This window comes from Pistacia vera, unplaced genomic scaffold, assembly GCF_008641045.1.
Source record: "Pistacia vera cultivar Batoury unplaced genomic scaffold, PisVer_v2 Contig1026, whole genome shotgun sequence".
Taxonomy (NCBI): domain Eukaryota; kingdom Viridiplantae; phylum Streptophyta; class Magnoliopsida; order Sapindales; family Anacardiaceae; genus Pistacia; species Pistacia vera.
This window is the reverse complement of record NW_022195057.1, coordinates 11,725-39,021: the sequence shown is the minus strand read 5'-3', so window position 1 is coordinate 39,021 and position 27,297 is coordinate 11,725. Positions and strand designations below refer to the sequence as shown.

The 27,297-nt window shown below is 36.3% G+C and overlaps 2 protein-coding genes across 2 annotated transcripts; one reads left to right on the top strand and one right to left on the bottom strand.

Annotated features, from left to right (window-relative positions):
* Window positions 1-2,423: 2,423 nt before the first annotated feature.
* On the top strand, window positions 2,424-2,843 carry LOC116122997 (indole-3-acetic acid-induced protein ARG7-like). The gene has a single exon (XM_031408800.1). The coding sequence runs from the start codon at window positions 2,424-2,426 to the stop codon at window positions 2,841-2,843; it is 420 nt and encodes a 139-aa protein (XP_031264660.1).
* Window positions 2,844-23,166: 20,323 nt separating this feature from the next.
* Window positions 23,167-24,003, bottom strand: LOC116122986 (auxin-responsive protein SAUR50-like). The gene has a single exon (XM_031408789.1). It carries the CDS (start codon window positions 23,994-23,996, stop codon window positions 23,454-23,456), a length of 543 nt encoding a protein of 180 aa, XP_031264649.1. The 5' UTR covers window positions 23,997-24,003; the 3' UTR covers window positions 23,167-23,453.
* Window positions 24,004-27,297: the final 3,294 nt, after the last annotated feature.

Genomic DNA, 27,297 nt, shown 5'->3' with positions numbered 1-27,297 from the left:
TAATAATTTTTTTTTTTAAATTTACATCTAATTATTGTTTCAACAGAATCAACGGTGATATATAAGGGTGCGTTTGGTTTAGTATTTTGGATAAGATTTTGGGGATAGTATTGGGTTATTGGATAGGGGAGTATTACGAGGTAAATTTTAAAAATTTGTAAAAAAACCCTTAGGTTTACTAATTTAATTAAAGACCCTAACAGATAAAATGACAAAAACACTCCCACCACCTGCAGTGCCAGATTCCGGCCACCACCGCCAGAATCTGACCGAAAAATTTTGTTACGGCACAGACCGGTCGGATCTATGCTGTAACACGTAGTTATGGCCTTTTCTGGCCAGATCCATGGTGGATCTGGCCGAAAAAGGTCAGATCTACGGTCTGTTATGGATGTCGACGATCGAAAAAGGCCAAACGATGGCCATCTTTGACCGTCACTGAAGGCCAGATATGGTCTTTTCCGGCCAGATCCGTGGTAGATCTGGCCGGAAAAGGCCACATTGGTGAACTTCCGACCATTTCTGGTCGGAAGTTAGGCCGTTGTACAGATTTCGGCTATCACCGACGGTGGTTGCCAGAATCTGACAAGTTGGGTTGATGGGGGTGTTTTTGTTAATTTTTAAACTTTTTTTTCAGGGGGTATTTAGTGAAATTAATAACCTTATGGAGTCTAAAAGTAATTAAAAAATAAGGTAATATTTTTGGAATAATATGCCAAATATTATTTAGAGAATAGGATCCAGAATATGGATAAAAATACTAAGCTAAACATAGCCTAAATTATTTTACTCACGATAAAGACAATGAAGGCCATAATTAAATAACTGCATTTGAGCAAGCATGCATACAATATTGAAAAGCATCCAACTGAATATAACTTTGTGAATTGTGGCGGATTTTTCAATTTCCATGATTTGTAAGTTGTAAAATATATTTTGAACAGCATCGTCAGCAGAATATTAAACTATTAAGGTTTAAAAATTCAAAATGATTCCATTAAACATATATTTATTTGATAATCTAAGCAGACATTGATAGATAATAATAAAATATATATAGTTAATTTCTAGTATCAATGTTCTTAAATTTTTAATACGTGGATCAGAATATTCATAATATATATTAAAACTTCATAATATATATACCGTTTCCAGATGCACGTGAGAACTTTGTATATACAGTTAATAACTAGCTGTGATTTTGATCCTCAAAAAATATATCAACTCACTTTTACCAAAACGTATCGAATTAAAAAATAATCGTTAACTTCATTACCAAGAACAAAGCTTATTAAGCCCTGATTAAAAGTCTTAATTTAACTTAAGAGCAACCATTTTCCCCACCCAAGGTTTGCCTTAATCATATTTTCACCCAAAAAGTTTCAAATTACCACTTTTCCACCCAAAGTTTATATTCCGTTAATACTCAAAATTCACTTCACTTTCTGAGCCAGCATTCGGTAAGTTACCAAGAGCCAGGGTGAAAGGCGTTTTGTAAAGTGGAGGCCGGTAGATCGAATGGTGGTAATTGATTGAATATTTGCCGTCGGAATCAACCAGAAATCAGCTAAGAACATGAAACTCTAACTTTATAGTGGTCGACAATCAATGAGAAATCAAGTGCCGAAGTAAGAGGAGTTTTATATAGAGGAGACCGGATGTTCAAATGGTATGACGAAGAGAATTTTTGCCATCGGAATTTGCTTTGGGTAGTAACGGAATATTAACCTTGGGTAGGAAAGTGGTATTTTGAAACTTCTTAGGTGGAAAGTGCCATTACGGCAAACCTTGGGTGGGAAAAAGTTGTTTACTCTTAACTTAATTAACCATATATTTAATTAGGCCTGCAACAACTTGCCACACTCACACAGCTCATCAACTATCTATTTATAATATTAATAATTTGGAAAGTTTTAAGTTACATGGAGCGTTAATTTTTCACTTCTCACTCATCTTAGTCATTTTGTTGTTTAATTCAACTGCCCCCAAAAATTGCTCACCATGGCCTGCCAGCCTAATCTAAAGGAATGCCATGAAATATTGGGTGGACGATGCAATGTTTTTGTAATTTTATGTTCTTAATTATCTAAATAATCTTCGTTTGATTCCACAGTTATTCAACTTTTAATATTCTTGGAGTCAAGAGAAGAATAACTCTTTCTGTTTTTCTATTTTCTTTTCCTGTGATTGATTTCACTTGCATTAATTTCATTAGATTATCTTCACTAATTTCATATCAAATATTTTATTTTTCGCATGATTAAATGGTAAATCCAATGTGAAGGGAAAAAGCTTTATTTTGTTAATGAAGGAAATCTGGTTTCTTGAGTTTTAATTCTTCATATGCTTTTGATTCCTTCTTTATTATTGCATGAAGCTTTCTTAATTCATAACGCTCCAGCCATATGTTTCAACAGTTTTATATGCCGCAAATATGTTTTATCAACAAACCGAAGAAAATCTTACAGGTATGGTTATTTGGGGCTCAAAACCGAGGAAAAAAACAAAAATATATACAACTTGGTGAGAATTCAAGGGAATCATTGTTCAAAGGAGAATCGTCCAAGGATAATAAGCGAGGCTCAAAGGCGCTGCAAGATGTTCCAAAAGGGTACTTGGCAGTGTATGTCGGTGCAGAGCTTCAAAGGTATGTGATTCCGATGAGTTATTTGTCGATGCCGGATTTTAAGGTTTTGATGGACAGTGTTGCTGAGGAATTTGGTTTTGAGCAAGAAGGTGGCCTTCAAATTCCCTGTGAAGAGGAAGATTTTCAGAAGATACTACTTAGATGTATGGCAATCCACCGAAGCATGTCCAAGATCAAGAACAAGAAGGAAAATTGAAAGAAGAAAATTCAGAAGATTAATTTGTATTTTTGTTATTGATTTATATTTGTATAAGCATTAGGGTTATAATATTTTTGTTCTTTGCTTAATTAATAAGTAAACTTTTGTTCATTATCTTTTAATGCTTCATTTTGGTTTACATTGGTAGGTTTAGTAGTTCTTACTTCTTAGTGTATATTGTTCAATTAAAGGTTTTCTTGTCATTTTTCTGTAAAATTAAGTAACTCCATATTTGCAAGTTTTGGCAATTACCTTGTATCATGACATTTCAAATTTTTTTTTTTGGTTATGTCATTTATATATATTTGATTAATTTATTTTATTTTTTAAAACCTTTTATCCTTATAGGTATCAATTTTTATATACTAATAGTTTAAGTTACAAATTCTTTATAAACATTTAGTTTTTTTTTTTCCTAGGAAAAATGATATATGCATGGTCCAATGTAAGATGTCTAAAGATATGTACTTGTAGAGTGTTTCTTCTTCTAGATGAATACCACAAGGGTACAACAATAATCATACCAAAAACCAATGAACTTATATCATCTCTCATTATAAATCTGATGGATAGTTGTACGGAATTAATCTAGTTAGATTTAGTTTTATTATTCTTGTTAAATATGGATTAGTCTTTATTAGTGTCCAAAAATGGTTCTCAGCTCCAACTAGTGGTAGTGATGGACTCTGAGTTTCTGGATCTGTTGCTTTAAATCTCCTCCTTCTCCAAAGCTTCAAAAAACTTTTCTAGCTGTTGTAAGCTTTCAAAGTGCTCCAGCAGTGGTTGTAATGGCTAAAAAACAAAAAATAGCAGGGGTTTTGTCGACATAGGCTCCTCACACTTAAGTCAACACAATGAACAATGGAGAAGCTCTTTGATGAGCTTAATTAGAAGGAAGATCAATAAAAAATTGAACTCATTCGAATAAAAAAACAGAGGAAAAGGAGGAGTAATCTCTTCAATATAATTTCAAAGAAAGCTCAGTGAAGAAATGGAGCCATTGCTCAAAATTAAAAACCTATGAATTACTTACCTTGCAAGGAAATCAACTTTCTTTATATAGTGCTAGAGTTTTGGTTTTTGGCTGACTAGTGGTTTAATAGAGCAATAACATGAGGCGTGTTGATGCTTAATTTTGACACCAACTATTCGCACGTGTAAAATGCTAAAATGACTTAGAAGTCACACGTGATATGAAGGGATTGAATTAAATAAAAGGTGAAGAACAATATTTAAAGTGGTTCGGATGCTCAAAAGCAAATCCAACATCCACTACTATTGTATTAATAAGACAGAGAGGTCAAGTCGTATTCAGCGAGCTGAGTTACAGTTTAGAGAGAGAATACAAGAGAGAGAGAGAGAGAGAGAGAGAGAGAGAGAGAGCTAGCTATTTCAGAGTAAAATTAGCTAATCCCCTACAAATGAGAGGAAAGTCTTCTATTTATAGTGGGAGAGTTCAAGGTAATGATTATAAAAGATACAAGTGGGTAGGTGCCGTGGAAATCCTTTCTTTGCATCCCATTGGTCACATACCCAAGGGATTTCCTCGACTAAAGAAGGGCTTTGACACGTGGGCGATCTCCAGCCGCTTGCTGGCCTAGCACTCACCTACTGCACTGACAGGAGTTATATCACTTGCACTAGGCGTGACATGGCCGCACCTGGACGGCACAGAACCCTTCTGAGCTCTGACCATCCTTTACTAACGAGGCTCCACGTCAGCCCTACTTTTTCAAGCATAATAGAAGTCCCCCAGTTTTTAAGGTTTAAGGATTGAACCTTGAGAACTTCATAATTATGCCATGATTTGACATATCCCAAATGACGCCTGGTTGAGCCGACCTGGCTACAAAGATGTCGCAGAACATTTTTCTACGAGTGACCTGAGATCGTCTTTTTTTGCGAAGTTGACAACCTGGATTAGACCCTACTCAGTGCCGTATCGATGCACCTCTCATCTTAACCGAGGTCCGCGACCTTATTATACTTAGCATATTTCTGCTGGAGGCAAGGAATCACATCGCTCTACAATCAGCATGCGACGAAGAGTGTTCTATTCCAACGACCTCTTCAGATGTTATCCGTTGCGTTTTGATGAGAATACAAAATGTCATATTTACCCCCCTTAATGTCTAGTCTTTTATACTTATTTTTTGCCTATATGTACTCATTATTATTCTATTTTGATTTAGGATGCAAATGGAGGCGTTAAATGCAAAACGAAACTAATTAGGTGAATTCGGACAGTTTCGACATTGCTTTGTAATCTGAGCATAACTCTCTCATCCTAGCTCCAATTGAGATGATTAAAAATGCTATGGAACTATAAGAAAGAGATATAGAACTTTCTTGTTTTGAGTTTGGAGAGATACTCGCTGCATCAAGGTTGTAATCGGGCTTGAAGTTGATGCACATGCATTGTTGACGTTCTGGAACATTCCGCCTTGTCATGCAAGTCAAATAGGCAGTTTATTAGTGGAAGTTTTGAAGACCTGTTGCACGCAAGTTACACCTGGAAACACCACTTTCCTATTTTATATTAGGACTTTATTTTATTTTCAATTAACCAGATTAAGATAAATGTTATTTTAGGATATTAGAATATTTTTAGGAGATTGAGTAGAATTCAAAGACTTGAATTGGATATTTTTAAGAGGGGGAGAGAGATCAGATAAAAGGGGAACACATACGCCTTTCCTTCTCCTCTTCTTGAACTTCTTTTGAGTTTTTCATGATAGCCATGAGCGGCTAAATTTTCATAACTTGGTTGAAGGAAATGGAGGCCTCGAAATCAATAAAACTGTGAGATCTAATCTGGTTTTTTTAGTGTTCAATATATGTTTTGAGTATTGGATGTTCTTCTATGCCTATTTTGATGATTGTTTCATTTAATTACTAGGAGGCCTGCTAGTTTATTAATTGTTGCAATCGATTGCTAAATTAGATATCAAATCTGTAATTGTTTGATCCCTCTAATTTGTGAGTAACTAAGAGTTAAGAATTTGCTGCTTCATGAATTATTAAATCTTAAGAAAAACACTCGACTGAATTAGATACAATCGCTTGTGTTTGTGTTGTTCAGCTTCATCGATCTCTCTAGTTCTTAAGGTTGCCACTAGATTAAACCTTTAGCGCTTGTCTTGGGTTGTTTAGTAGTAAGATTAATTAGATCGCTTGTTTCCTAATTAACTGCAACTATGGAGAGATAGGAAAATAGTTCCAACGGTGAATACTCAAAGTAACAATAGATATATACTTGCATCGATGATCAGTTGTAAAATTCCGATGGTGGATGTTGACTTAGACCAAGGTTTGTTATTTTGATTGATTTCGATAATTTAATTTGAATTGTTTTTCCTGAAATTGTTTCCGTTTTACTCAACCTCCCTCCCAGCCTTGTTCACGTAACATAAAACTCGGCTAGACACTCTGCATGAGAACAATCCTTACTCACACCACTACATGTGTTTTTAGGTTTTAATTTTGGTTGCCTGCGACAGCACACCACGCTTGACAGCTAATCCATTAATGAAGTATCCTTTATTCTGACAAACGTGTCCTGTGTGCAATAAGTGTCAGCCATACGCATTAAATGCAAGTCATGCTGAAATGACATTCTTTATGAGGGCATTAAATGCAGATGAGAGCACATTTAATGTGGAGGAGAGAATCGAGCCGTCGCTCGATTACTTCAATGGAGAGAAACGACGATTGAATTTCTCAAAGCATGGCGGTTACTCCTTCTCGTCGATTGATGACACGTGGTCGTGATCAATGATGAGAGACGCATTCCGCCCAAATGTCACTTGGCTTCGAGAAGACCAATCGTCATTTCCTTCATTATAAAACCCCAGGCTCGCCTTAAGTAATGTCACAACACTCATACTTTCAGAAAAAGCAAAAAGCTCTCATGAGACCAGATTTTTCAATCCTTCAAGTTGGTGCTCACTTTCCATTCATAGTAAGAAGTTCACCCTCCATAGCCCAGAGGTAAGGAAGATCCTTCTGTTACTTATCTTTTTTTTGCTTCGAATGTAGCTTATTCAGGCGATAATGGTGGGTGTTTATGGCTAGTCTTCTATATGAATAGGTTTTTAGGGTACGAATCATTGGGGGTGATCCCTAAGGATTTTTTAGGGTTTTTGGAAGATACATCAAGGTTTTGTTCTTCCACGTCGTCGTACAAAATTATGTACGGAGACTAAGTAATCTCTGCGTGTCCCCCTTTTTCAGACCGTAGAAGAGATGGACCCTACAGCGACCAGAATAAATAAGGGTACGAGCGACCAGAATCAAGATGCCCTAACGGGCTCTTCGCAGGAGATTCTGTCAGTGGCCATCCTGAAGGAGATACAAAATGTGGTAGATTAGTACGCACTTAGCCTAGATGTATTCCGATACAGGTCATGCACAGCTCGAAATCCCCTAGAGGGAATGGCCACTGTCTCTAAGTCCATTTTTAAATGCGGGGCATTAATTCCTTTCCACCCCTTTATCAAGTCGATCCTCGATTACTTCGAGGTCGCACCTCTGCAGTTGACGTCGAACGCATATATGATAGTCGTGGCTATGTATATTGCGTGTGTCCAGAATGGCCTCGACCAGCTGACTATGTTGGAGCTCACTTGCTCGTATTACTTGAAGAAGAGCAAGGGTAAGGATTCTTATTACCTCTCGAAGCGATCTTCGATCGAAGGACGCATCTTTAATTACCCTAGTAATGTTGGGGCGTATGAGACTAAGTTTTTCTTTTTTCGTTATGACGGCGTCTACCAATTCAAGGAACCGAGTAGGTCTTCCCTTCTTGTACTTAGTGAATTTTTTATTTTCTTTTTGGCTTTGCTTTCTAACGATCTTTCTTGTGTCTTCACAGGAAACAAGTCAACTAGGCTGACAGATCTCACTGACTTCAACCGAATAGTATCATTCGGTAACCTGCTAGATTATTGTCGCGACGCGAAACTGCTTGTAACAACTGCAAATTTGAGGAAGTATGACTTCTTTAATTTAGAAGTGACCTTGGAAACCTTAACTGTAAGTATTAGCAGTCTTAGAAAATTTTTTCTTTTGCATGTAGCGAAATTTTTTACTTAACAATACCTGCATACAGCGAATATGCCACCTAAAGTACCAAGGTCATTGAGAGAGAGGGGGTTCGTTTTTCCCTGAGTCGGCTCCACGGAACCAACCAAGTTGAGCCCTAACAACACCCCCGTTGAAGGAGTACAGGTGGGGGCACAACCACCCACTAAACAACCAACAGAACCTTCTCAACCTACGGCTGCTCACCCAAAGCAGAAGTCCATGGGCCAAAAGTCCAAGAAAAGAAAGGTGTTGTGGCCCAAGGAATCTGAGTCTGAGTCGGAGGGCTTGGGGGTACAGCTTGGGAGGTCGCAGCCTTATCAAGCTTTTCGTTTATGAGGGAGCTCGAGGTGCGCAACTGAGGTTACATTGGTCCCGAGTCGTCCGCACAGGGGACAAGGGAAGACCGCGGCTCCCTAGAGGAGAGAAGGCAAAGGGTCGGTTGGCTAGATGCCCTCTACTTCAGGAGTTGGCACACCAGTATTGGACTCTATAGGTCAACTTCCGGAGCACTTGGAGCCAGTGGTGTTCACCCTTTTAGAGTGCCAACTTGCCAAAGTCTTTGAAGAGCTCGTGGCCTCCCACCCTGTGAACCCGATGATCAGGGCGATTCAAATGCAAAGCCAGGTAAGACGGTTTGTCTTCGTCGAGGACTTTCCAATACTTCCTTTACTCTTTTCAAGTAAACAGAGTCTAACGCTTGCTTATTTCACTATGCAGTCTTTGCTCACCATGCATCTAGCCCAACAAAAGATCCAATTGGAAGCTGCTGGGGGACTCTTCGAGTTGAAGGAAGAGAACACGCAGCTGAAGCACGACTTAGCAACTGCAGCAAAAGAGTTGAGCCTATCCACCATTCAGACGAACCAATACATGTTGGAGAGGAACTCTACTCTTCGCACGGTGGACTTCCAAAAGACCGAGCTGGAGAAGAGGGGAGAGGAGCTTAAAGAGATTCAGAAGACAATGGCCAGGCTCACTAAAGAGTGTGGTGAAAAAGAGCTGGAGCTCCAAGCTAACTCCGAACGGGCCTTGCGGGCAGAGGAGGAAAGAGCTCGGTTGTAGGAGACGACTGAGAAGCAGAAGAAGGCACTTGAAGCGAATATGGAAATGTCCCAGGGGCGGGTCGCTTCTTTAACTGAAGAGATGAAGCTATAAGAGGGAGAAATTGAGAGGAAAGCTGCTGACTAGTCGATTCAGTCCATTTATGTCCTTCGGCCAAAGAACCCGACCATGGACCTTATTGACCTTCTGGATGATTACCAGAGGATCTTTGCCTCCATGGCGAGAGCTGATGATGAGGAGGAAGGTCTAGGGCCTTATTCGGAAAAGGATCAACCAGAGGACCCAACGCCCCATAAAGACCGATTTTGGTTCCTACCCCTCTACTTTCGGTTCTACTTGTTACCCATGCTCCCCTTTACTCATAGCAAAGACGGATTACCAAACTACTGGGATATGATTTCCAAACGGTTTACAAAAGTGGTGTCTTCAACCATGTAGTTGATGCTATCTCACGACTACCAGAGTGCTATGCAATTTCCACTCTCTTACCAAGTTGGCTGGAATTAATAAAATCTGAAAGTACTTCTTTGTCTACTATCCAACACAGACTTTTTGACGTTTCAAATGGGAAGATTTCCAAAAAAATTTATCAAGTGAGGAATGACATGTTATTTTATAAAGGAAGGGTATACCTGGATCGCAACTCTCTTACACGTATGTTGATCTTACGAGAATTACACGAGGGTCTGAAAGGAGGCCACTTTGGCTTCCACTAAACACTTAGGCAAATCACTCAAGATTTCTATTAGCTCGGAATGACAAAACAAATTCGGTGCTATGTTTAACAATGTGCTATTTGCCAAGTAAAGCCAAAAAGTCATGCTCTAGGTGGTTTGTTGCAGCCCCTTCCCATACCAAATTAGATTTGGACCGACTTATCTATGGACAGTGGAAATCATAAATTGAGAGAAAAATTAAAAGGAATTAAAGCTTCAATTTCTATATTTGATTGAAAGAGTCATTAAACAATGAGGGTTTGCTACTTAAATGAAAATAGTAGCAAAACAGAGAGTGAAGAGAAGGAAATAGATACAGAGAAGATATTCGACCACTTTAAGAGAGACACAAAACGATAGTGTTTTGTTGTTACTTAGCTAAATATGAACTAAGCCCTTATCTTCTGAATTCTAACACTTTAATCCACATGCCCACTCAAATTGAACTCTCTAGTCCAAGTTTCCAAATCCTGGCATTTTAATCCACATGCCCAGTCAAAATGAATTGCCTCCAAAATAAAAAACTTCAGCATGTCTTCACCAGATTACACTCACTAGTATTCAATAATAAAACATCCAATGGCCACTACAAAATGAATTGCCTCCAAAATAAAAAAACTTCAGCATGTCTCCACCAGATTACACTCATTGGTATTCAGTAATAAAACATCCAATGGCCATTGCAATAGAACACAAGGACCAACCACAGATTGCACCAGAACATTGCACATCCAATGGCCACTACAATAGAACACAAGGAACAACCACAGATTGCACCAGAACATTACACATCCAATGGCCACTGCAATAGAACACAAGGAACAACCACAGATTGCACCAGAACATTACAGCAGAACACCAGGAAAATTCACAAACTGCACCAAACATTGCAAATCTCAACAAAAATTGCAGCTCAACAAAAAATTGCAGCAACATTGCAGCAGAACACCAGAAAATTCACAGACTACACCAGACATTACAAATCTTCAACAAAAAATTGCAGCAAACACTAAACACATAAAGAAAATTCCACTAACTTCATCAGTCATTGCAGACTGAAAAATCCACAAACACCATTAGTTATTGTAGACAGATTTGCAGATCCCAGTTTGCAGCAAAAAACACACAGAGTTCACAAAACACACAGACTGTAGTAATCATTGTAGACTTCATCAACCATTGCAGCTGATCTGCAGATCCCAGTTTGTAACAAACACACAGATTCCATAAAAAAAAAAATATAAGACTATAGCAACCATTGCAGACTTCATCAACCATTGCAACAAATCTGCAGATCCCAGTTTGGTACAAAAATCACACAAATTCCACAAAACACACAGATTGCAGCAAAACCACATATCCCAACATACATTGTAGCAAAAAACACATAGATTCCAGATTGAAAAAAAAAAAAAAAAAAAAAAAAAAAACAGATTCCATATTGCATTTAGAAATATTGCAACAGACTACTAATTTCAACATACACTACAGCAGAAGACAATACAGTAAGGCATTTAGCTGGAACAGGGTAACTAAATCACAGTAAGTTTTTCCTTCAGTTCTTGAAACTGAGCTGTAGAGAGTGCCTTTATTAATATATCTGCAATTTGTAACTTTGTAGGAACATATTGAACCAAAAGGTGCTTAGCCAAGACTTGATCTCTTATGTAGTCCGCATCAATCTCAATATGCTTAGTCCTGGCATGAAATACGGGATTCATAGCCAAGGCCCCAGTACTAAGGTTGTCACACCATATGACTGGTGCTTGAGGAAAAAGTAGGCCTAATTCTGAAAAAATATTCTTCAACCATGCAATTTCAGTTGCTGTGTGAGCTAGTGCCCTATATTCAGCCTCAATAGAGGACAAAGCAACTACTTTTTGTTTCCTAAAGCTCTATTGAATTAGACTGGGACCTAAGAAGATACAATATCCACTAGTAGACCTTCTATCATCAAGATTGCTGCCCCAATCCGCATCAGTATAACACTCAATATTCAAGGAAGCTGCTGGTCTAAACTGAAGGCCATGATTTTGAGTGCCTTTGAGATATCGAAGAACTCTTTTGCATGCTTGCCATTGTATTTCAGTAGGAGCTTGCAAGTATTGACTTAATTTGTTAACTATGAAACTGATATCAGGTCTGGTAAGTGTGAGATATTGCAATGCTCCCACTGTGCTTCTATACAAAGTTGGATCCTTAAAGCATTCATTATCCCCTGCAAACAGCTTGGTACCTACTGCTAGTGGTGTAGGACAAAGGTGTGCATCTGCCATTCTTGTTTTCACCAGCAAGTCAAGAATATATTTAGTTTGTTTGAGATGCATACCCTGATCAGTTTTAACAGCCTCTATACCAAGAAAATAGTGAACTGATCCAAGTGTTTTAAGAGAGAATTGAGCATTAAGGTCTTTGATCAAAGTGTGGATAAAAGTCTTATTGCCTCCAGTTATCAACATATCATCTACATAGATGAGGAGGTATGTCTTTTGATCACCTTCTTGAAAAATAAACAGGCTAGAATCTGCCACTTAATTCTGAAAACCCTTACTTAGTAAAGCTTGCTTTAGCTTGTCAAACTAAGCCCTAGGTGCTTGTTTAAGACCATATAAGGCCTTTTCTAACTTACATACAAAGCTAGGATACTCAGGATGCTCAAAACCTTCAGGTTGTCGCATGAATACAGTTTCTTTTAGAGTCCCATTCAGAAAAGCATTATTGATGTTTATTTGTTGAATATCCCACCCATTTATGACAACCAATGTAACAAATATCCTAATGGTGGAAGGTTTACTAACGGGGCTTAATGTTTCAAAATAATCAAGCCCTAGAGTTTGCTGAAACCCTTTAGCAACCAACCTAGCCTTGTACTTTTGTAGAGATCCATCTTGATTATACTTAACTCTAAATACCCATTTGTTGCCTATAATATTCATATCACCAACAGGAGGCACTAAAAACCAAGGATTATTTTTAAGTAAGGCTGTAAACTCATTATTCATTGCTTCTTGCCATTCAAGACTTTGTAATGCCTCTTTAACAGAGCATGGTTTAGGAACAATAGTAGAGGTAGAGGAAGATATTAAGCCAATTTTTGGTGGAGGAAGACACTGGGATTTGGTTCTTGTTATCATTGGATGAATATTATGACTAACTAATGGACGGGCAGCAGTAGACTGTGATCAATCAGTAACTGTTTCAGAATGGTAGTGGGAAGGAGAATGATTACTTGTGGAATTGTGAGTAGGTAAGGTTGAGTAGGAAGTAAAATCCACAACTAAAGGACAAGTTTGAAGTGAGTTTGATGACTTAGATTAGGAGTTTGAACAAGGAGAATAATCTATTTCGAGAAAGGGCTGTAAAGAAGGTGATTTTGAGGCAACAGATACATCAGAGGTGGGAGAAAAGGATTTAACTACTGAGGTTGAATCATGCTGATCATTTGCTGAGCAGGAATTAGAAGGACCACAAGATACAGTTGCAGGCAGAGATCCATCAGCAGGAGTTGTATCATAAGAACTTGGGGTTTTAACAGACTTAAAAGGAAAGCTAATTATAGGTGTGACAGCATGAGACTCTACTGAACTGTTGGAAGTGGAGGTTAATAGATTAAACTTATGAGCAAAAGGAAATTCCAGCTCATTGAACTTAACATTTGGTGCAATGTAAACTTTACCACTAGAGCTTAAACATTTGTACCCTTTATGAACCAAGCTATATCCTAAAAATACACATTTTTCTGAATGAAAATTGAACTTATGCTGATGGTAATCTCTTAAATAAGGATAGCAAGTGCAACCAAAAACTTTCAAAGTAGAATAAAGAGGAGAATTATGAAATAAAATTTGATAGGGAGAAATAAAATTCAAAACAAAAGAAGGCATTCTATTAATTAAAAATACTGCTGTATCAAATGCATTCCACCAAAATTGCCAAGGCATAGAAGCATGTGCAAGCAAAGTTAGTCAAGTTTCCACTACATGTCTATGCTTCCTCTCACTCTTACCATTTTGTTGAGCACATAGGCACAAGAGTGTCTAAACTGAATTCCACGATTGGTTAGATAAGAAATAAGTCTTTTATATTCTCTTCCTTGATCAGAGTGTAGACACTTAAGTTTGGTGTTGAATTGTCTCTCAACTAAGTGATGAAATCTAATAAAGGTAGACCTAACTTCACCTTTAGTCCTTAAAGGGAAGAGCCAGGTAAACCTACTTAAATCATCTATAAATGCAACATAATATCGGAATCCTTCAAAAGACATTATAAGGGCTGGTCCCCAAACATCACTATGCACAAGGTCTAAGGGAGAAGTGGCTCTTGAGTAAGAGAGAGGAAAATTATTCCTATGCATTTTACCTAGGTGACATGCATTACAAAAAGGCAATATAGATGATATACTAGAGTTCTTAAAGGATGAGGATGATTTGGGAAGTTGATCCATGATTTCGTAAAACACCTCAATATAAGGGTGACCAACTCTTCTGTGCCAAACTAAGGTAGTGGTACTGGTTTTACTAGATGCAGATACTAGGGCAGCTAAACATGGTAAACTAGTCATGCAACTGAAAGTGTAATGTATCTATTTGTAAGCTATCATGTATTGAATCAAAGTGATGCAAAGGATTAGCATGCAACAGATCAACAAGTGAAATATCAGTGTTATCAAGAGAATGCAGAGTATCAACATGTGATTGAGAATGCAGTGCATCTGTTTTGGAATTATTAGAAGCTGTATCATCCAAATTATTAGCATGTAATTGAGCAACATGTAAATAATGCAAAGAATCAGAATCAGTACAAAAGATAGTAGAATGTAAGGGAACTGACCAGAACTGATTTTTGGCTGGACATAGTTGGAAAATTTAGTGATGGTTCTATTTTTAGGAGAAACTTCAATAGAATCTAAACTATCTAATGTACTCTGTGCATTAGTGGACTTATTAGATGTGATTTGAGTAGGAGACTTGGAGCAGACTAAGGAGGTATTGACTGGTGGAGGTAGTGAAGATAGGGCAGATGAAAAATTCAATTGATACAACCCAGCTTTAAGATCTCCCTGCAGCAACACTTGATTGGTAACGTTGTCCTTAACCACACAACATTCAGCAGAAAATTCAACCACAACATTATTATCCTTGGTAAATTTTGAAATGCTAAGTAAATTTTTTGTAATGCGAGGAACATACAACACATTTTTCAAATATAAGAATTTAGATTGCTATGTACTAGGTAAAAGGGAAAAACCAACATGAGAGATGTTAAGGAACTCACCACTGCCAACCTGAAGCTGTTCTATTCCATCATAGCTCCTACTTGCACTTAATTGGTTCAAGTCTGAAGTAACATGATCTGTTGCTCTAGAATCCATATACCAGGCTGGATCTTGGATGGGAGTTGATGTGATATGAGTGGGAAAAGCAGGAGACATGTTATTTGGCATGGAATGGGGAACAGCAAAATAAGCTTGACTGGGAACTAAATAATGTTTTTGCTGATTGGGAACTGAGGAATGTGTTTGTTGATTGGGTGTGTGTTGATTAGGTAAGTTGTATGAGGTATGTGTTTGTTGGTTGGGTAAGTTGAAGGCTGAGGGTATGCGAATAATGTTAGTGCAGGCTGTTGTTGGGTAAAGTGTGAAGCAGGCTACTGTTGTTGATAACCACCATTGTTTTCATAGTTTTGATTTCCATTTCAGGCAGGTTAGGACCATAGACAAGGGAATGAACTTGTTGGTTTGATGATAAAGAACCAACACCAACTTGATTACTGCCATAATTTGTACTCCCAAAATGTGGAGGGGTTCCATTGTAGGTGAATTATACCGATGGTAACACTGCACAGCAGTGTGACCCATTTTGTTACAAACTTGACCAATGGGTTTTCCTTTAGGATTTCCCCTTCCCTTGCCTCTACCAAAATGAGGAATACTAGGTGGTCTATAGTTTTGCATAAGAACTCCATACTACCCAATATTGGCTGAGGCATTAAACTGATCACTTAAAGTATTTACATGAGGAACTAAATAGTTGACATGAGCAGGATATTGGTTATACATTTGTGAACTAGCAGTAATTTGGACAGAGGGAAAATTACGTGCCAAAGGAAAAGTGCCAGTAGACATCATGGGTATAGGTGTGGAGGTGTGAGACCCTGGAATACTTATAGCAGCCATATTGACAGAACTATTGACAGAGCTATTGAGCAAATCTGCTGAATTAAACTTCTCTATTCGCATTTCATACTTCTGAAGCAAATATTGTGCTTCTTGTAAGGTTACTGAGTCGAACTTGGACTCAATTCTTGAAGTAAGATTAACGATTATTGCATCAAACTCAGGACCTGGTCCATCTAAAATAAACTATAGTAAATCTTCATCAGATATCACTTGGCCACTACTTGATAAACTTTCGGCTATTCCTTTCATCTTTTTAACATAATCGTTAATGCTTAGGTTTCCTTTTTTAGTGGTTTGGAGTAAGGTTTTTAGGTGAAGTGCTCTAGATTTAAAGTCATTTAAGAACTCACTTTCTAGGGTTAGCCAAATTGATGTAGATGACTGGCATTTCGACACAGAAGCAAACATACATTCTGAGATCGATGCTAACAGCCAAGTCACTAGAAATTTGTCAGTTCTTTTCCAAGAAATATAGTTAGGGTTAACTTTCTCCTTTGATCTAGTTTCTCCTAACTCATTCAAAGATTCAAGATCTGCAGTAATTAAAGGTTGAGGGCAAGGGACAAGACCTATGAGGTGATCTTCAAGATTGTGGCCTCCCACCACCGACAAAACTTGCGACTTCTAGAATCGATAATTGTTGCGATAGTTGTCTTTGGTCAACTTCGGAGTAACAACTTGAAGGCTTGATGGAAATTCCGAGCTGATTGAGTTAGAGGAATTGAGAATCATCTTCTCAAGACTGGTTCCAGACTGATTTGAGTTTGAGATATTCGCCATTGACGTTAGTCAATAGCTCTGATACCAAGTGAAAATCGTAAATTGAGAGAAAATTAAAAAGGAATTAAAGCTTCAATTTTATATTTGATTGAATGAGTCATTATACAATGAGGGTTTGCTACTTAAATGAAAATAGTAGCAAAATAGAGAGTGAAGAGAAGGAAATAGATATAGAGAAGATATTCAACCACTTTAAGAGAGACACAAAACTACAGTGTTTTGTTGTTACTTAGCTAAATATCAACTAAGCCCTTATCTTCTTAATTCTGACACTTTAATCCACATGGACGTCATATGAGGCTTGCCAAAATCACAAGTGAAAGAAGTGATCTTTACAGTGGTTGATAGATTATCTAAATACTCACACTTTTTTGCAATACCCCACCCTTAAACAGCTTCTACTATTGCATGCATCTTCTTTTAAAAAAAAAAATTAAACTGTATGGACTCCCTAAAACTATTATGAGTGACTAGGACAAAAGTTTTCTCAACAACTTTAGCATGACCTTTTTCGATTACATGGCACCTAACTCCAAATTAGTTTGGCCTATCATCTGCAAACTGACGGACAATCTGAAGTCATAGACCGCTGTCTTGAAAACTATTTAAGGTGCTTTACACACACTCAACCCCAAGACTAGACTTGTTGGCTCACGCTAGTAGAATGGTGGCATAACACTAATTTCCACTAATCAATTGGTATGACCCGTTTAAGGCTATCTACGAATATAAACCTCCATAATTATTATCTTATTATGATAATAGTACTTTTCTAGAGAATCTAAACACTCAATTGCGAAAAAGAACTACTATTTTGTCAATACTAAAAAAGAATCTTGCAAATGCCCAAACAGGATAAAAATTATGGCGGACAAGAATCGCACTGATAAGGTATTTGAACCTGGTGATTTGGTTTACATTCGACTACAACCTCACCATTAGACTTTAGTTGCTTTCAAAAAATCAGTCAAGTTATGCCTCAAGTATTACAGGCCAAACAAAATCCTTGAGCGAATTGAAGCTGTGGGTTACCGTCTGGATCTCCCAATTGAGTCGCGGATACACCTTGTATTCCATTTATCTCAACTCAAAAAGAAATTGGGTGATCAGGTAGTCCCACAAACTACACTTCCGTTTGTTTCTAAGGATAACATTATTTATTCCAGTTCCACATAAAGTATTGGATAGACGGATTGTGAAAGTTAGCATAGACATGTGACTAAAGTTCTCATATAGTGGGCAAGATCCACAGCTACTTCAGCTACTTGGGAGTGTCTCTTGGATATGAAGATGACTTACCCAAACCTTGTGGGCAAGGTTTTTTAAGGGGAATGCATTGTTGTGTACGTGTCTAGTTACGGGGCCCACATAAGACAATATGGGCATAAGCTAGAGATTAGCTTGAAGTCAATAAAGATCGATTCTTTAGTTTGAACGGTTCTTCAGGAGATTGGTTAGAGTAACTGTTACTTCCTTTCTTTTAGCACCTACAAGGAGAATGCGGGTTGATTATTAGGAATTTGTTTTACCACTACTTGTATTTAAAACTTTCCAAGTTAATTAAATGGCAGAGAGAATTCTAATCATTTCCTTTTCTTGTAGTCCGGCTGAACTTGAATTAGCCGTTGTTTTGTTTTCTTTTACTGCATACGACTTGTTGGTATTACCAAACACTCAAAATTATTTTGAAAATTTTAGCTACACCTCATAAACAGATAAAAGTTTTCTTTCATACATTAGATCACACAAATGTGAGTGATTTCTCTACATTTTCCCCACTTATAACCTCTTCAAACTTACCACCAATTACAATAAATTTATCCATAAGAATAATGCATATAAAAGATCACAAGTTCTATCTATTGTGCGAGCTTTCGATTTGGAGCATTTCTTGACTGAATCCAAACTTGCACCTAAAGAATCCAGAGTTCTCTCATCTAATAATGATTCCAAAATCCAAACTCAATCCATTCATGTATATGGAGTCAAATGGCTAGTCTATAGCTCATGAACTGTTCAATCTCTTTTATCTCTGAAATCTGGTGTACCTTAGAGAAATTGATTATCTCTTAAGCTGAGTCACAAATTATGCACATTAGGCATACTCTTCAAACAATAACCATAGGATCCCTATTTGTTAATGAATATATTCGGAAGGTGAAAGAGGTTGTAGATATGTTGTTTGCTTATAAACCCTATAAGTTCCTCATTATTCTAATATGAATCTTATAGGCACCAAATAGGTTTATAGAATCAAATAAAAAGTTGATGGTTTAATAGTAAGATGCAAAGCAAGGCTTGTTGCTAAGGGTTTTCAGCAGACTCCTAGTTTCACTATGCTAAAACCTTTAGCTCAATTATCAAACCTGCCATAGTTAGAGTGATTATCACTTTAGCAATAACACAATGATGGGACATCCAATAGTTGGACGTTAACAATGTTTTCTTAAAGGGGGATCTTCAACAGGTAATTACATGATTTAGCTAGAAGGATTTGTGCATCTTTAGTATCCAAATCATGTGTGCAAATTGGTTAAAGCACTCCATGGTCTTAAATAGGCTTCAAGCACTTGGTTTGATAAACTGGAATAAACTCTTCAAGCTTTGGGATTTAAGAATTCAATTGCTGATACGAGCCTATTTTATTTCAACTTTGATGATGGTCATGTGACATATCTAGTTGTTTGTGTAGATGACATACTAGTTAATGGATATGGCAAGCATTATACAGCCAAATTGATTACAGATTTGAATTCTTGGTCTACTCTGAAGACATTTGGTACTCTGCTATTTTCTTGGCATAGAAGCTATCAAAGATGAGAAAGGGCTTTGTTTGACTCAAACAAAGTATATTAAAGACTAGCTTAAGAAAACTAATCTAGCATAAGCCAATCTTTGCCCTACACCTATGTTATCTTCTTGCAAATTATTTCAAAATGACAATGAACTTTTTACTAATAATAGTTTGTGTAGAAAACCTATTGAAGCATTGCAGTACTTGACCATTACAAGACCAAACATTGCTTTTCTCTAACAGTGCTCCAATAGCAAGCTTGTAAAAGGCTACTAAGGTATCTCAAAGACATTATGCAGAATGGTTTATAATTTCAGGTAGCTTTACCTTTGAATCTATACTGATGCAGATTAGGCTAACAACTTGGATGATAGGAGATTCACAAGTGGTTTTTGTATCTATCTAGAAGGAAACTTAATTCAATGGTGTTCCAAGAAGTCTTATGTTGTAGCAAGATCATCATTAGAATCTAATTATAGAGCATTAGCTCAAGTTGCCGTTGAAATAGCTTTGCTTCTTCAGTTATTTAAAGCATTGGAGTGAAGTTGATGTCTTCAACACCTGTTTTGTGGTGTAATAATGTCAATGTAGCAACCTTGAAATCAAATCATTTAGTATGCCTAAACAAAGCATATAGAGAGATTACCTCATCAGAGAGAAAATTGCAAGCAAAGAACTACAAAGTGAGGAACATCCTTTCTGATCAATAACTCGTAGATGTGTTTAACCATTACCGCTTGCTCAGTTAGAGATTTTTCATAAGAGAAGTGCTAGTCTTACAAAGACAAATACAAAGGGGGCATATAAAGACAATTGCTACCCTTGATCTTCATGATTTCTCTCTCTCTCTCCATCTTTTTCCGTTCTTTCTTTGTTTTTTTCTTCTTTTTATAGTCCTCTTTGTATAAGTCTTTGTAAGGATAGCATTTTTCTTTTCATAAATAAGCTAATCAAGTTGTCTAACTTTTTTAGCTTAAGGGAAGATATAAAGAATTCATATTTAGCTTGAAAAGAATCCAGCTCCAACTTGGTCAGCTTGAGGAAGGAAATAGAAAATTCAATTATAGTTTAACTCCAGCTTGTTTAGCTTAAGGGAGGATATAAAGAATTCAAATTTAGCTTGAAAATAATCTAATACCAGCCTGTTTAGCTTGAGGAAGGATGTAGAGAGTTAAGTTCTAGTTTAGCTCCAACTTGTTCAACTTAAGGGAGGATATAAAGGATTCAATGGCAAGCTTCACAAACTTGAGCTTAGCAATAGATAGTCTATTGTGATTTTTTTTTTTTTTTTTTTTTTTTTTAACTCTTAGGTATCTAAAGCATCCAAGCCCACGTTAGAGCCTGCCTAATCCTTAGAGTCACAGAATACCCTACAAGCCCAATGGACCACGGTAAATGCACTTATCATATATTTCATGTAACTCGAACACAGGACCTCTGAGTATAACTAACCCAGTAACTAAAGGGTTTGTCATCCGATCACAGGGGTAGAGATCTCTATTTTGAATTTAGTAAGTTGTTAAGTTTGTTAGCCACGCTAGCCTTATTTGACTAAATCAGTTAAAAGTTAGATTAGTTGCATTGCTTATAAACTACTATATAAAGCATAACTGAACATTGCATAAGTGGTGAATAAAACTCATTCCAAAATTTTCTTTTCAAAGTTTGTTAATTTTATTTAAGCTTGGCCACCGCATCGCAACCTTGTTGGCAGCCATCAAGATAAAAATGTGTCCTTACCTATTTCCACAATGCTTGTTTCTCTAGCCACCATTGACAACTAGAATACCACAACACACCCATAAATCGTAACTCAAGTTGTTTGTCTTGAAAAGCTTATATCAAATTTGTTAATTTTGGTTCCCATTTGCTATGTGACAAAAAACTTGATTTGAGATAGAAGTTTTTACTTTGTGATAATTTGAATAGTTTGTTTGTGTTTTATCCTTTTTTTTTTTTAAGCATCAGGGGTGTCTAGATTAGCTTGTGCACACTTCAACTAATCCACCAAGGCGTTGAAACAGTCGATCGAGTAAGAGTTTCAATGATTACCCCTATTAGTGCTTGGAAGGACTCAAACTCATGAGCTTATAAAACCTTATTTTACTCTTTTACTATTATGTCACCTAGTGGTGGTTTTCGTTTTTTATCTTGTTATCTAGTTAAAGTGTTCTTTCTCTTCTCATTTTTTAGGCTATAAGAGTTGTACATACATTCTTCCTTTTATGAAAACAAAAAAGAAAATTGATAACCGAAGAGTCATTACATGATTTACAAGATACAAAAAGTTTTCCTCGATGATATTAGTTGGCAAGATGATAGTGAACTCGTTTCATACAGGAATCATATCCCTAGAAATTCCAATTAGAATCGAGGGGGGGAAAAAAGGCAAAAATCACATATCTCTCTATGTTTAATTGAAATCACCTTCGGATGTCAACTATCATCATTTTAATCAAACTCTCCCTAAAACAATTCAAAAATTCATCATTTACCATCCCAAAGGCCAACGAGGTCGACATTCTATTAAAATTGAGAAGGACAAGACTGTCATTTAAAATTTTGTAATTTGAACAAGTCACTGTTAATAATCAGTATATATATATAGTTTGAGATCATCCAATTCCATACCCAAATTTGAGTATGCGTAATGGGTAAGTAATGAAAAGAATTTTATTTAACGCTAAAATAAATAAATAAAATTTAAGATCATGGTATGATTGATGTTGAAGTATTTTAGTAAGAAAGGTTGAAGAAAATATTATCAAATCAGTAAGCACAGCATGAGGCAGCAGTGGCAATCATAAAATATGTATATTAAAGTAAATGGAAGACATTGGAGATAAAGAAAATTACAGGGGCAACTTGTTGATTAAATTAATTAATTAATAGTTTTAGGGGAAAGAGAAATTAAATTTTGTTATGTAGTACTAATACGTACATACTATTATTAGTGCTAGTGCAAGCACTAATAATAGAGTCCGTAGTGTGTACTAAAAATATCATCACTAATTATAATAGGGTAATATTAGTTTTACAAAGACACATATAAAAGGATTCAAACATTTGATTTTCATGATTTCTCTTTCTCTCTTTCTATTTTTTTTTTTTTTTTTTTTTTTTACGGTATGGGTATTTATAAGAATAGCATTTTTTATTATAATAATATGCTAAACATGTCATCACAACAAAGCTCATCTTGCTGTCCAAAAGGTGGAAATCAATTAGTCCAAAATATAATGCAGATCTGCAGAGTGATCAAATTAAGATAATTTATTAATTAATAATTATAATATATAAAAACTGTTCCACCCTCGAGCACATGTTCTTGTACAGTAAAAAAATTGATTATGAACTAGCCATATGAAGATACCGCTCATTCTCTCCCTTCGTTCAAGTTCATTTCAAACAAACACCAGTTATTGTAAAATTTACATAGCAAAAACATCTAATCGGGCAGTTAATATGAAATTTGATTTCCCGACTCTACCGGAAAACCATAATGTCCCAACGCCGCTTTCTGACACCAGAATCCGATGTTGGACGCAGACGCCAACTCGCGTTGACAGTAAATATACTTCTCCCCGTGCAATCTGCGTCAGGGCATCCCATTTCTAGCCACATCAGTCTTCTAGCGTGGGGTTAGAAATGGGGGCTTGAAATGAAAACCAGAAGGCTAAATTATTCAACATTATGCATGCATTGAAAAGAAAATTAACTCAATTTCCTTTGCACAAAAGTAATGGTAGATACATGAAGTTCACCTGGATGATAATAGAAATTAATCCAGCTGGTGAATATTTTCTCAATGGACATAAACACTCTACCTTATTCAACTCTACTTTCTCCTTCTAAATTCTCACTCATATATCTATCTAAATTTCCTTTCACAAAAAAGTAAAATAAAAGCAAAAAACCCAACAAAGAAAAAAGAAGAGTTGGTTCTTGAAGAAATTAAACACATCTTCAAGATTAATTATTTAACCATTAATTCATCTACATATTTGAGGATGATGAGAAGGTGTTAACTCACAATCTGAAGAGCAACAACCAATCATATCTTTCTCTATATAAAACCCTAATTCATGTAAATAAAGCACATCTCTTTTCTCTTCAACCACCTTCAAGATCTTCTCAAAAGCACAGACTTCACATGGAATCTTCAGCACTCCCTCTTGTTGAAACCCGAACTCCTCTTCAGCTTCTCTCAGTAATATCCCAAATGCCTGATGACTCAAATACTCTGTGGGAATGATGAATCTCTTCAACTCTTTCCCCACGCAAACCGCTAAAAACCCTTTCGGGACGACGTCGTTGGATGCTCCTGCAGTTGAAACATCAGAAAAAGAGAGGGTTTTCTTTAGAAACTTGATGCTTTTATTGGTAGTATTTGATGAATTAGAAGAAGTAATGGAAGAAATGGTTGAAGTTTTGTTGATGTTTTTGGGTGCATTTGCAAGTTTTTTCCACTTCTTGAGGATTTGTTGAAGTCTAACAATGTCAGTAATTTTATTAGACTTCTTTGATGAATCCATTCTTTTTTCTGAGGGTTTGTTTGGTTTGTGTGAATTTCAAGTGGGGAGGTGGAGAAGGAGATTTAAAGGAGTTGGGAGGTGCATGGTGGACTGAAATTTTGGAATATTTTAATTAATGAAATTTTGCTTTTTAATTTATTATATATTGAAAGATAAAATAAAATAAAGTTTGTTTATATTTGGCATTGAAGTTAGGATACGTCGGTTACTAGTATGGTCCAACTGTCTCGAAAACTAACCCGTTATCTGATTTTGTTTCTTTATTCCAATTATAGCTCTATCTATAATTCTGAGGTATACTTGTCGATAATCTTACCTATCCAATAGAACGATAATATTTATACATAAAACTAACAATGTAAATCATGAGATTATATATATATATATATATAGAGAGAGAGAGAGAGAGAGAGAGAGAGAGAGAGAGAGAGAGAGGGTCAATTTCGTTTTTACCTTGAAAAATTGTTATCTTTTAAGTATTTCAACAATTTTTTTTTTTTAAAAACTATCAAATATCTCGAGTTAACAAATACTTCATAAAAAAATATCAAAAAAAAAAAAAAAACTATTAAAAGAATCTCAAAATAAAGTATTAAGAGTTTCCAAATATTATTAAGAGTACATGAAACTTAGCTATCTCCAACCTCTCAAGATAGAGTTAATTACTTTGCAATTTATGATAATATTTGTTATGCCTGAAAAATATAGGGCTGACGTAAGACTCAGTCAGCATAAAAGATCAGATCTTAGGTAGGCCTGCAGCTAGTTAGAAGCAACCACGTCGCGTGGTGACTTGAGCAGCACACTCCTGTTAGTAAAGCAGGTGCGCGTCAGACCAGCCAAAAGCCATAGTGATTCCACGTGTCCAATCACTACACCAAATCACGTAAATCACTGTGGAAGGTGGGCAATGTGACATAAAGAAGGATTTGTACGGATAATCCCACCAACTCACAGATTTAGTAATGATAATCTTAATCCATCCCATTATAAATTGAGAGCTCTTCTCTCATTTATGGGATTAGCTACTCTCTCTCAAAAATATATAACATTCTCTCTCTTGTACAATCATTTGTAAGTTAGTCCGCTAATGCGACCTGACCTCTATCATTAATACGAAAATTAGTGGACGTAGGATTCGCTTCCTCAGCATCCGAACCACTTTAAACACTGTTTTCCATTGCATTTACTCTCATTTTAATATTCACATGTGTTCCCTAGGTCTGCTCAGCATTTCACACGTGTGTTTGGTTGGTGTCAAAATCACGCATCAACAGTTTGGTTGTTGACACTTGATTTTGGATGCCAACGACTCGCACATGCAAAGTGCTAAGAGGGTCTTAGAAATTACACGTGATGGATCCATGAGATTTGAATATGGAGCTGAGATTATGTATGTTGCAGAAAACATAATAATAGGCTAACAAGAGAGGTTTTTGTAGTGGTTCGGATGCTTAAAGCGACTTCTACATCCACTGTTATTTTATTGATCTTTGACTATTTCTATGATATTGCCCATAAGACGTACAAAGATGAAGAAATATAGTGTTTACAGAGAGAAATAATTGAGCTCAAACTATGGTTAGCTCTCATATGCCCAGCCCCCCTTTTCGGGAAGAAAAGTGTCAATTTATACATCTCTGAACTCAATGTAATGAGTGCTTTGTAAGTTGCATTGACACATGGAAGGCTCTCGTCCATTCATTTCTTGAAATGAGATAGGGTTGGTAAGAATATATTTGAGGAGATATGGGTTTGGCAGCTAGTACAAAAAGATATTTATTAGGCTGACATAAGCGTAACTTTTGAGGCATAATAATATTATACACCCTTTTATTATAACAAACGTTAAGAACAAATAAGCAGTTTAGGGGGATAGAATTTGAACTTTTAAAATTGAGACAATACTAAAATGAAGAGTATTCTGGTTTGTAAACAATAAAAATCTTTCCAATTAACCGATTATATAAACGTTTCTTATTTAAAATGCAAAATCTATTTGAGCCTGTGAAATAATGGAAATATCCTGAATAGGTAATCCCTAGATGAAAGGTTCCAGATTTTTGAAGGCAGTTCATGCAATTGCAGGACTGCTTTCTCTGTAAGAGGGACTTACCAGTTAAGAGGTAGGTTTTTTTGGGAGATGAGTTCATATTTGTTTTGTATTATTAACTGTAGATGGTATTGTGTTTGTGAACCAAAATGCACCCACATCCACATGTATTCATTTTATTTTTATTGCAATTTGTTTCTGCTGCAAATGCAACTGCCTGCCTCAACAGTCGAAATCATCTACAAAATTATACATTATTAACTTTCTTGTCTTGGTATCTGTATCTTTATTTATGTCTATTAATTAATTTATCTCTTTATCTTTTTATTGTGCTTTGTACTTTAGTTTATTGGATTTTGCGTGCTTGAAGATCGGGGAATATGGGGGACTCAAGAAATTCCATGTGAAATGCCCATTTTTATAATACCCAAATCAGATTTAACAACACAAATATAAATAATAAATTCCAAAGTTGACATTTAAGTACACTAGTACCTTGGGTTTTAATTAAATAATGAGCATAAAAACGCCTTCTTATCATTGACATTAATTATTTGACTAATAAGGGATCCAAAGATTAATTAATTAAGATGGACATGAATATTCCAAGAAAATTTAGGGTCCGTTTGATAGAATATTTTCTACCCTATTTCCAATTTTATCCTCAAAATAATTGTTTGTTTTATTATTCATTAAATACTATTATATTATATTTAATTATTTTTAGACCCCTTAAATTTATTAATTTAATTAAACATCATCAGAAAAAAGTTTAAAAATTAACAAAAACACCCTCACCTATCCAGATTTGTCAGATTCAATCGGCCACCACCAGAAGGTGGTCAGAATCTGGTATAATGGTGCACTACCTATTGGATCTTGTCTGTAGTGTGCCGATCTATCATTTTTCGACTAGTCTTTCCTGCCAGATCCATAGTCAAAGATCTGGCCGTAACTAGCCATCAACGATGGTCATATCTTTGGCCATCATTGACAACCAAACATGGCCAGATCTGGCCATAGGTCTAGCATTTTCCAGTTAAATTCACGGTAGATCCGACTAGAAAATGTCATCTCTGCGCACGATCGACTAAATCCAACTGGTTGTACACCGATACGGTGACTCCAGCCACCCTCCAACAGTGGTGGCTGACTGCCGGAATTTAATGGGTGAGTGGGGGTGTTTTTGTAATTTTTAATTTTTTTATTACAGGGTGTTTTTGTAATTTTTAATTTTTTTTAACAAAC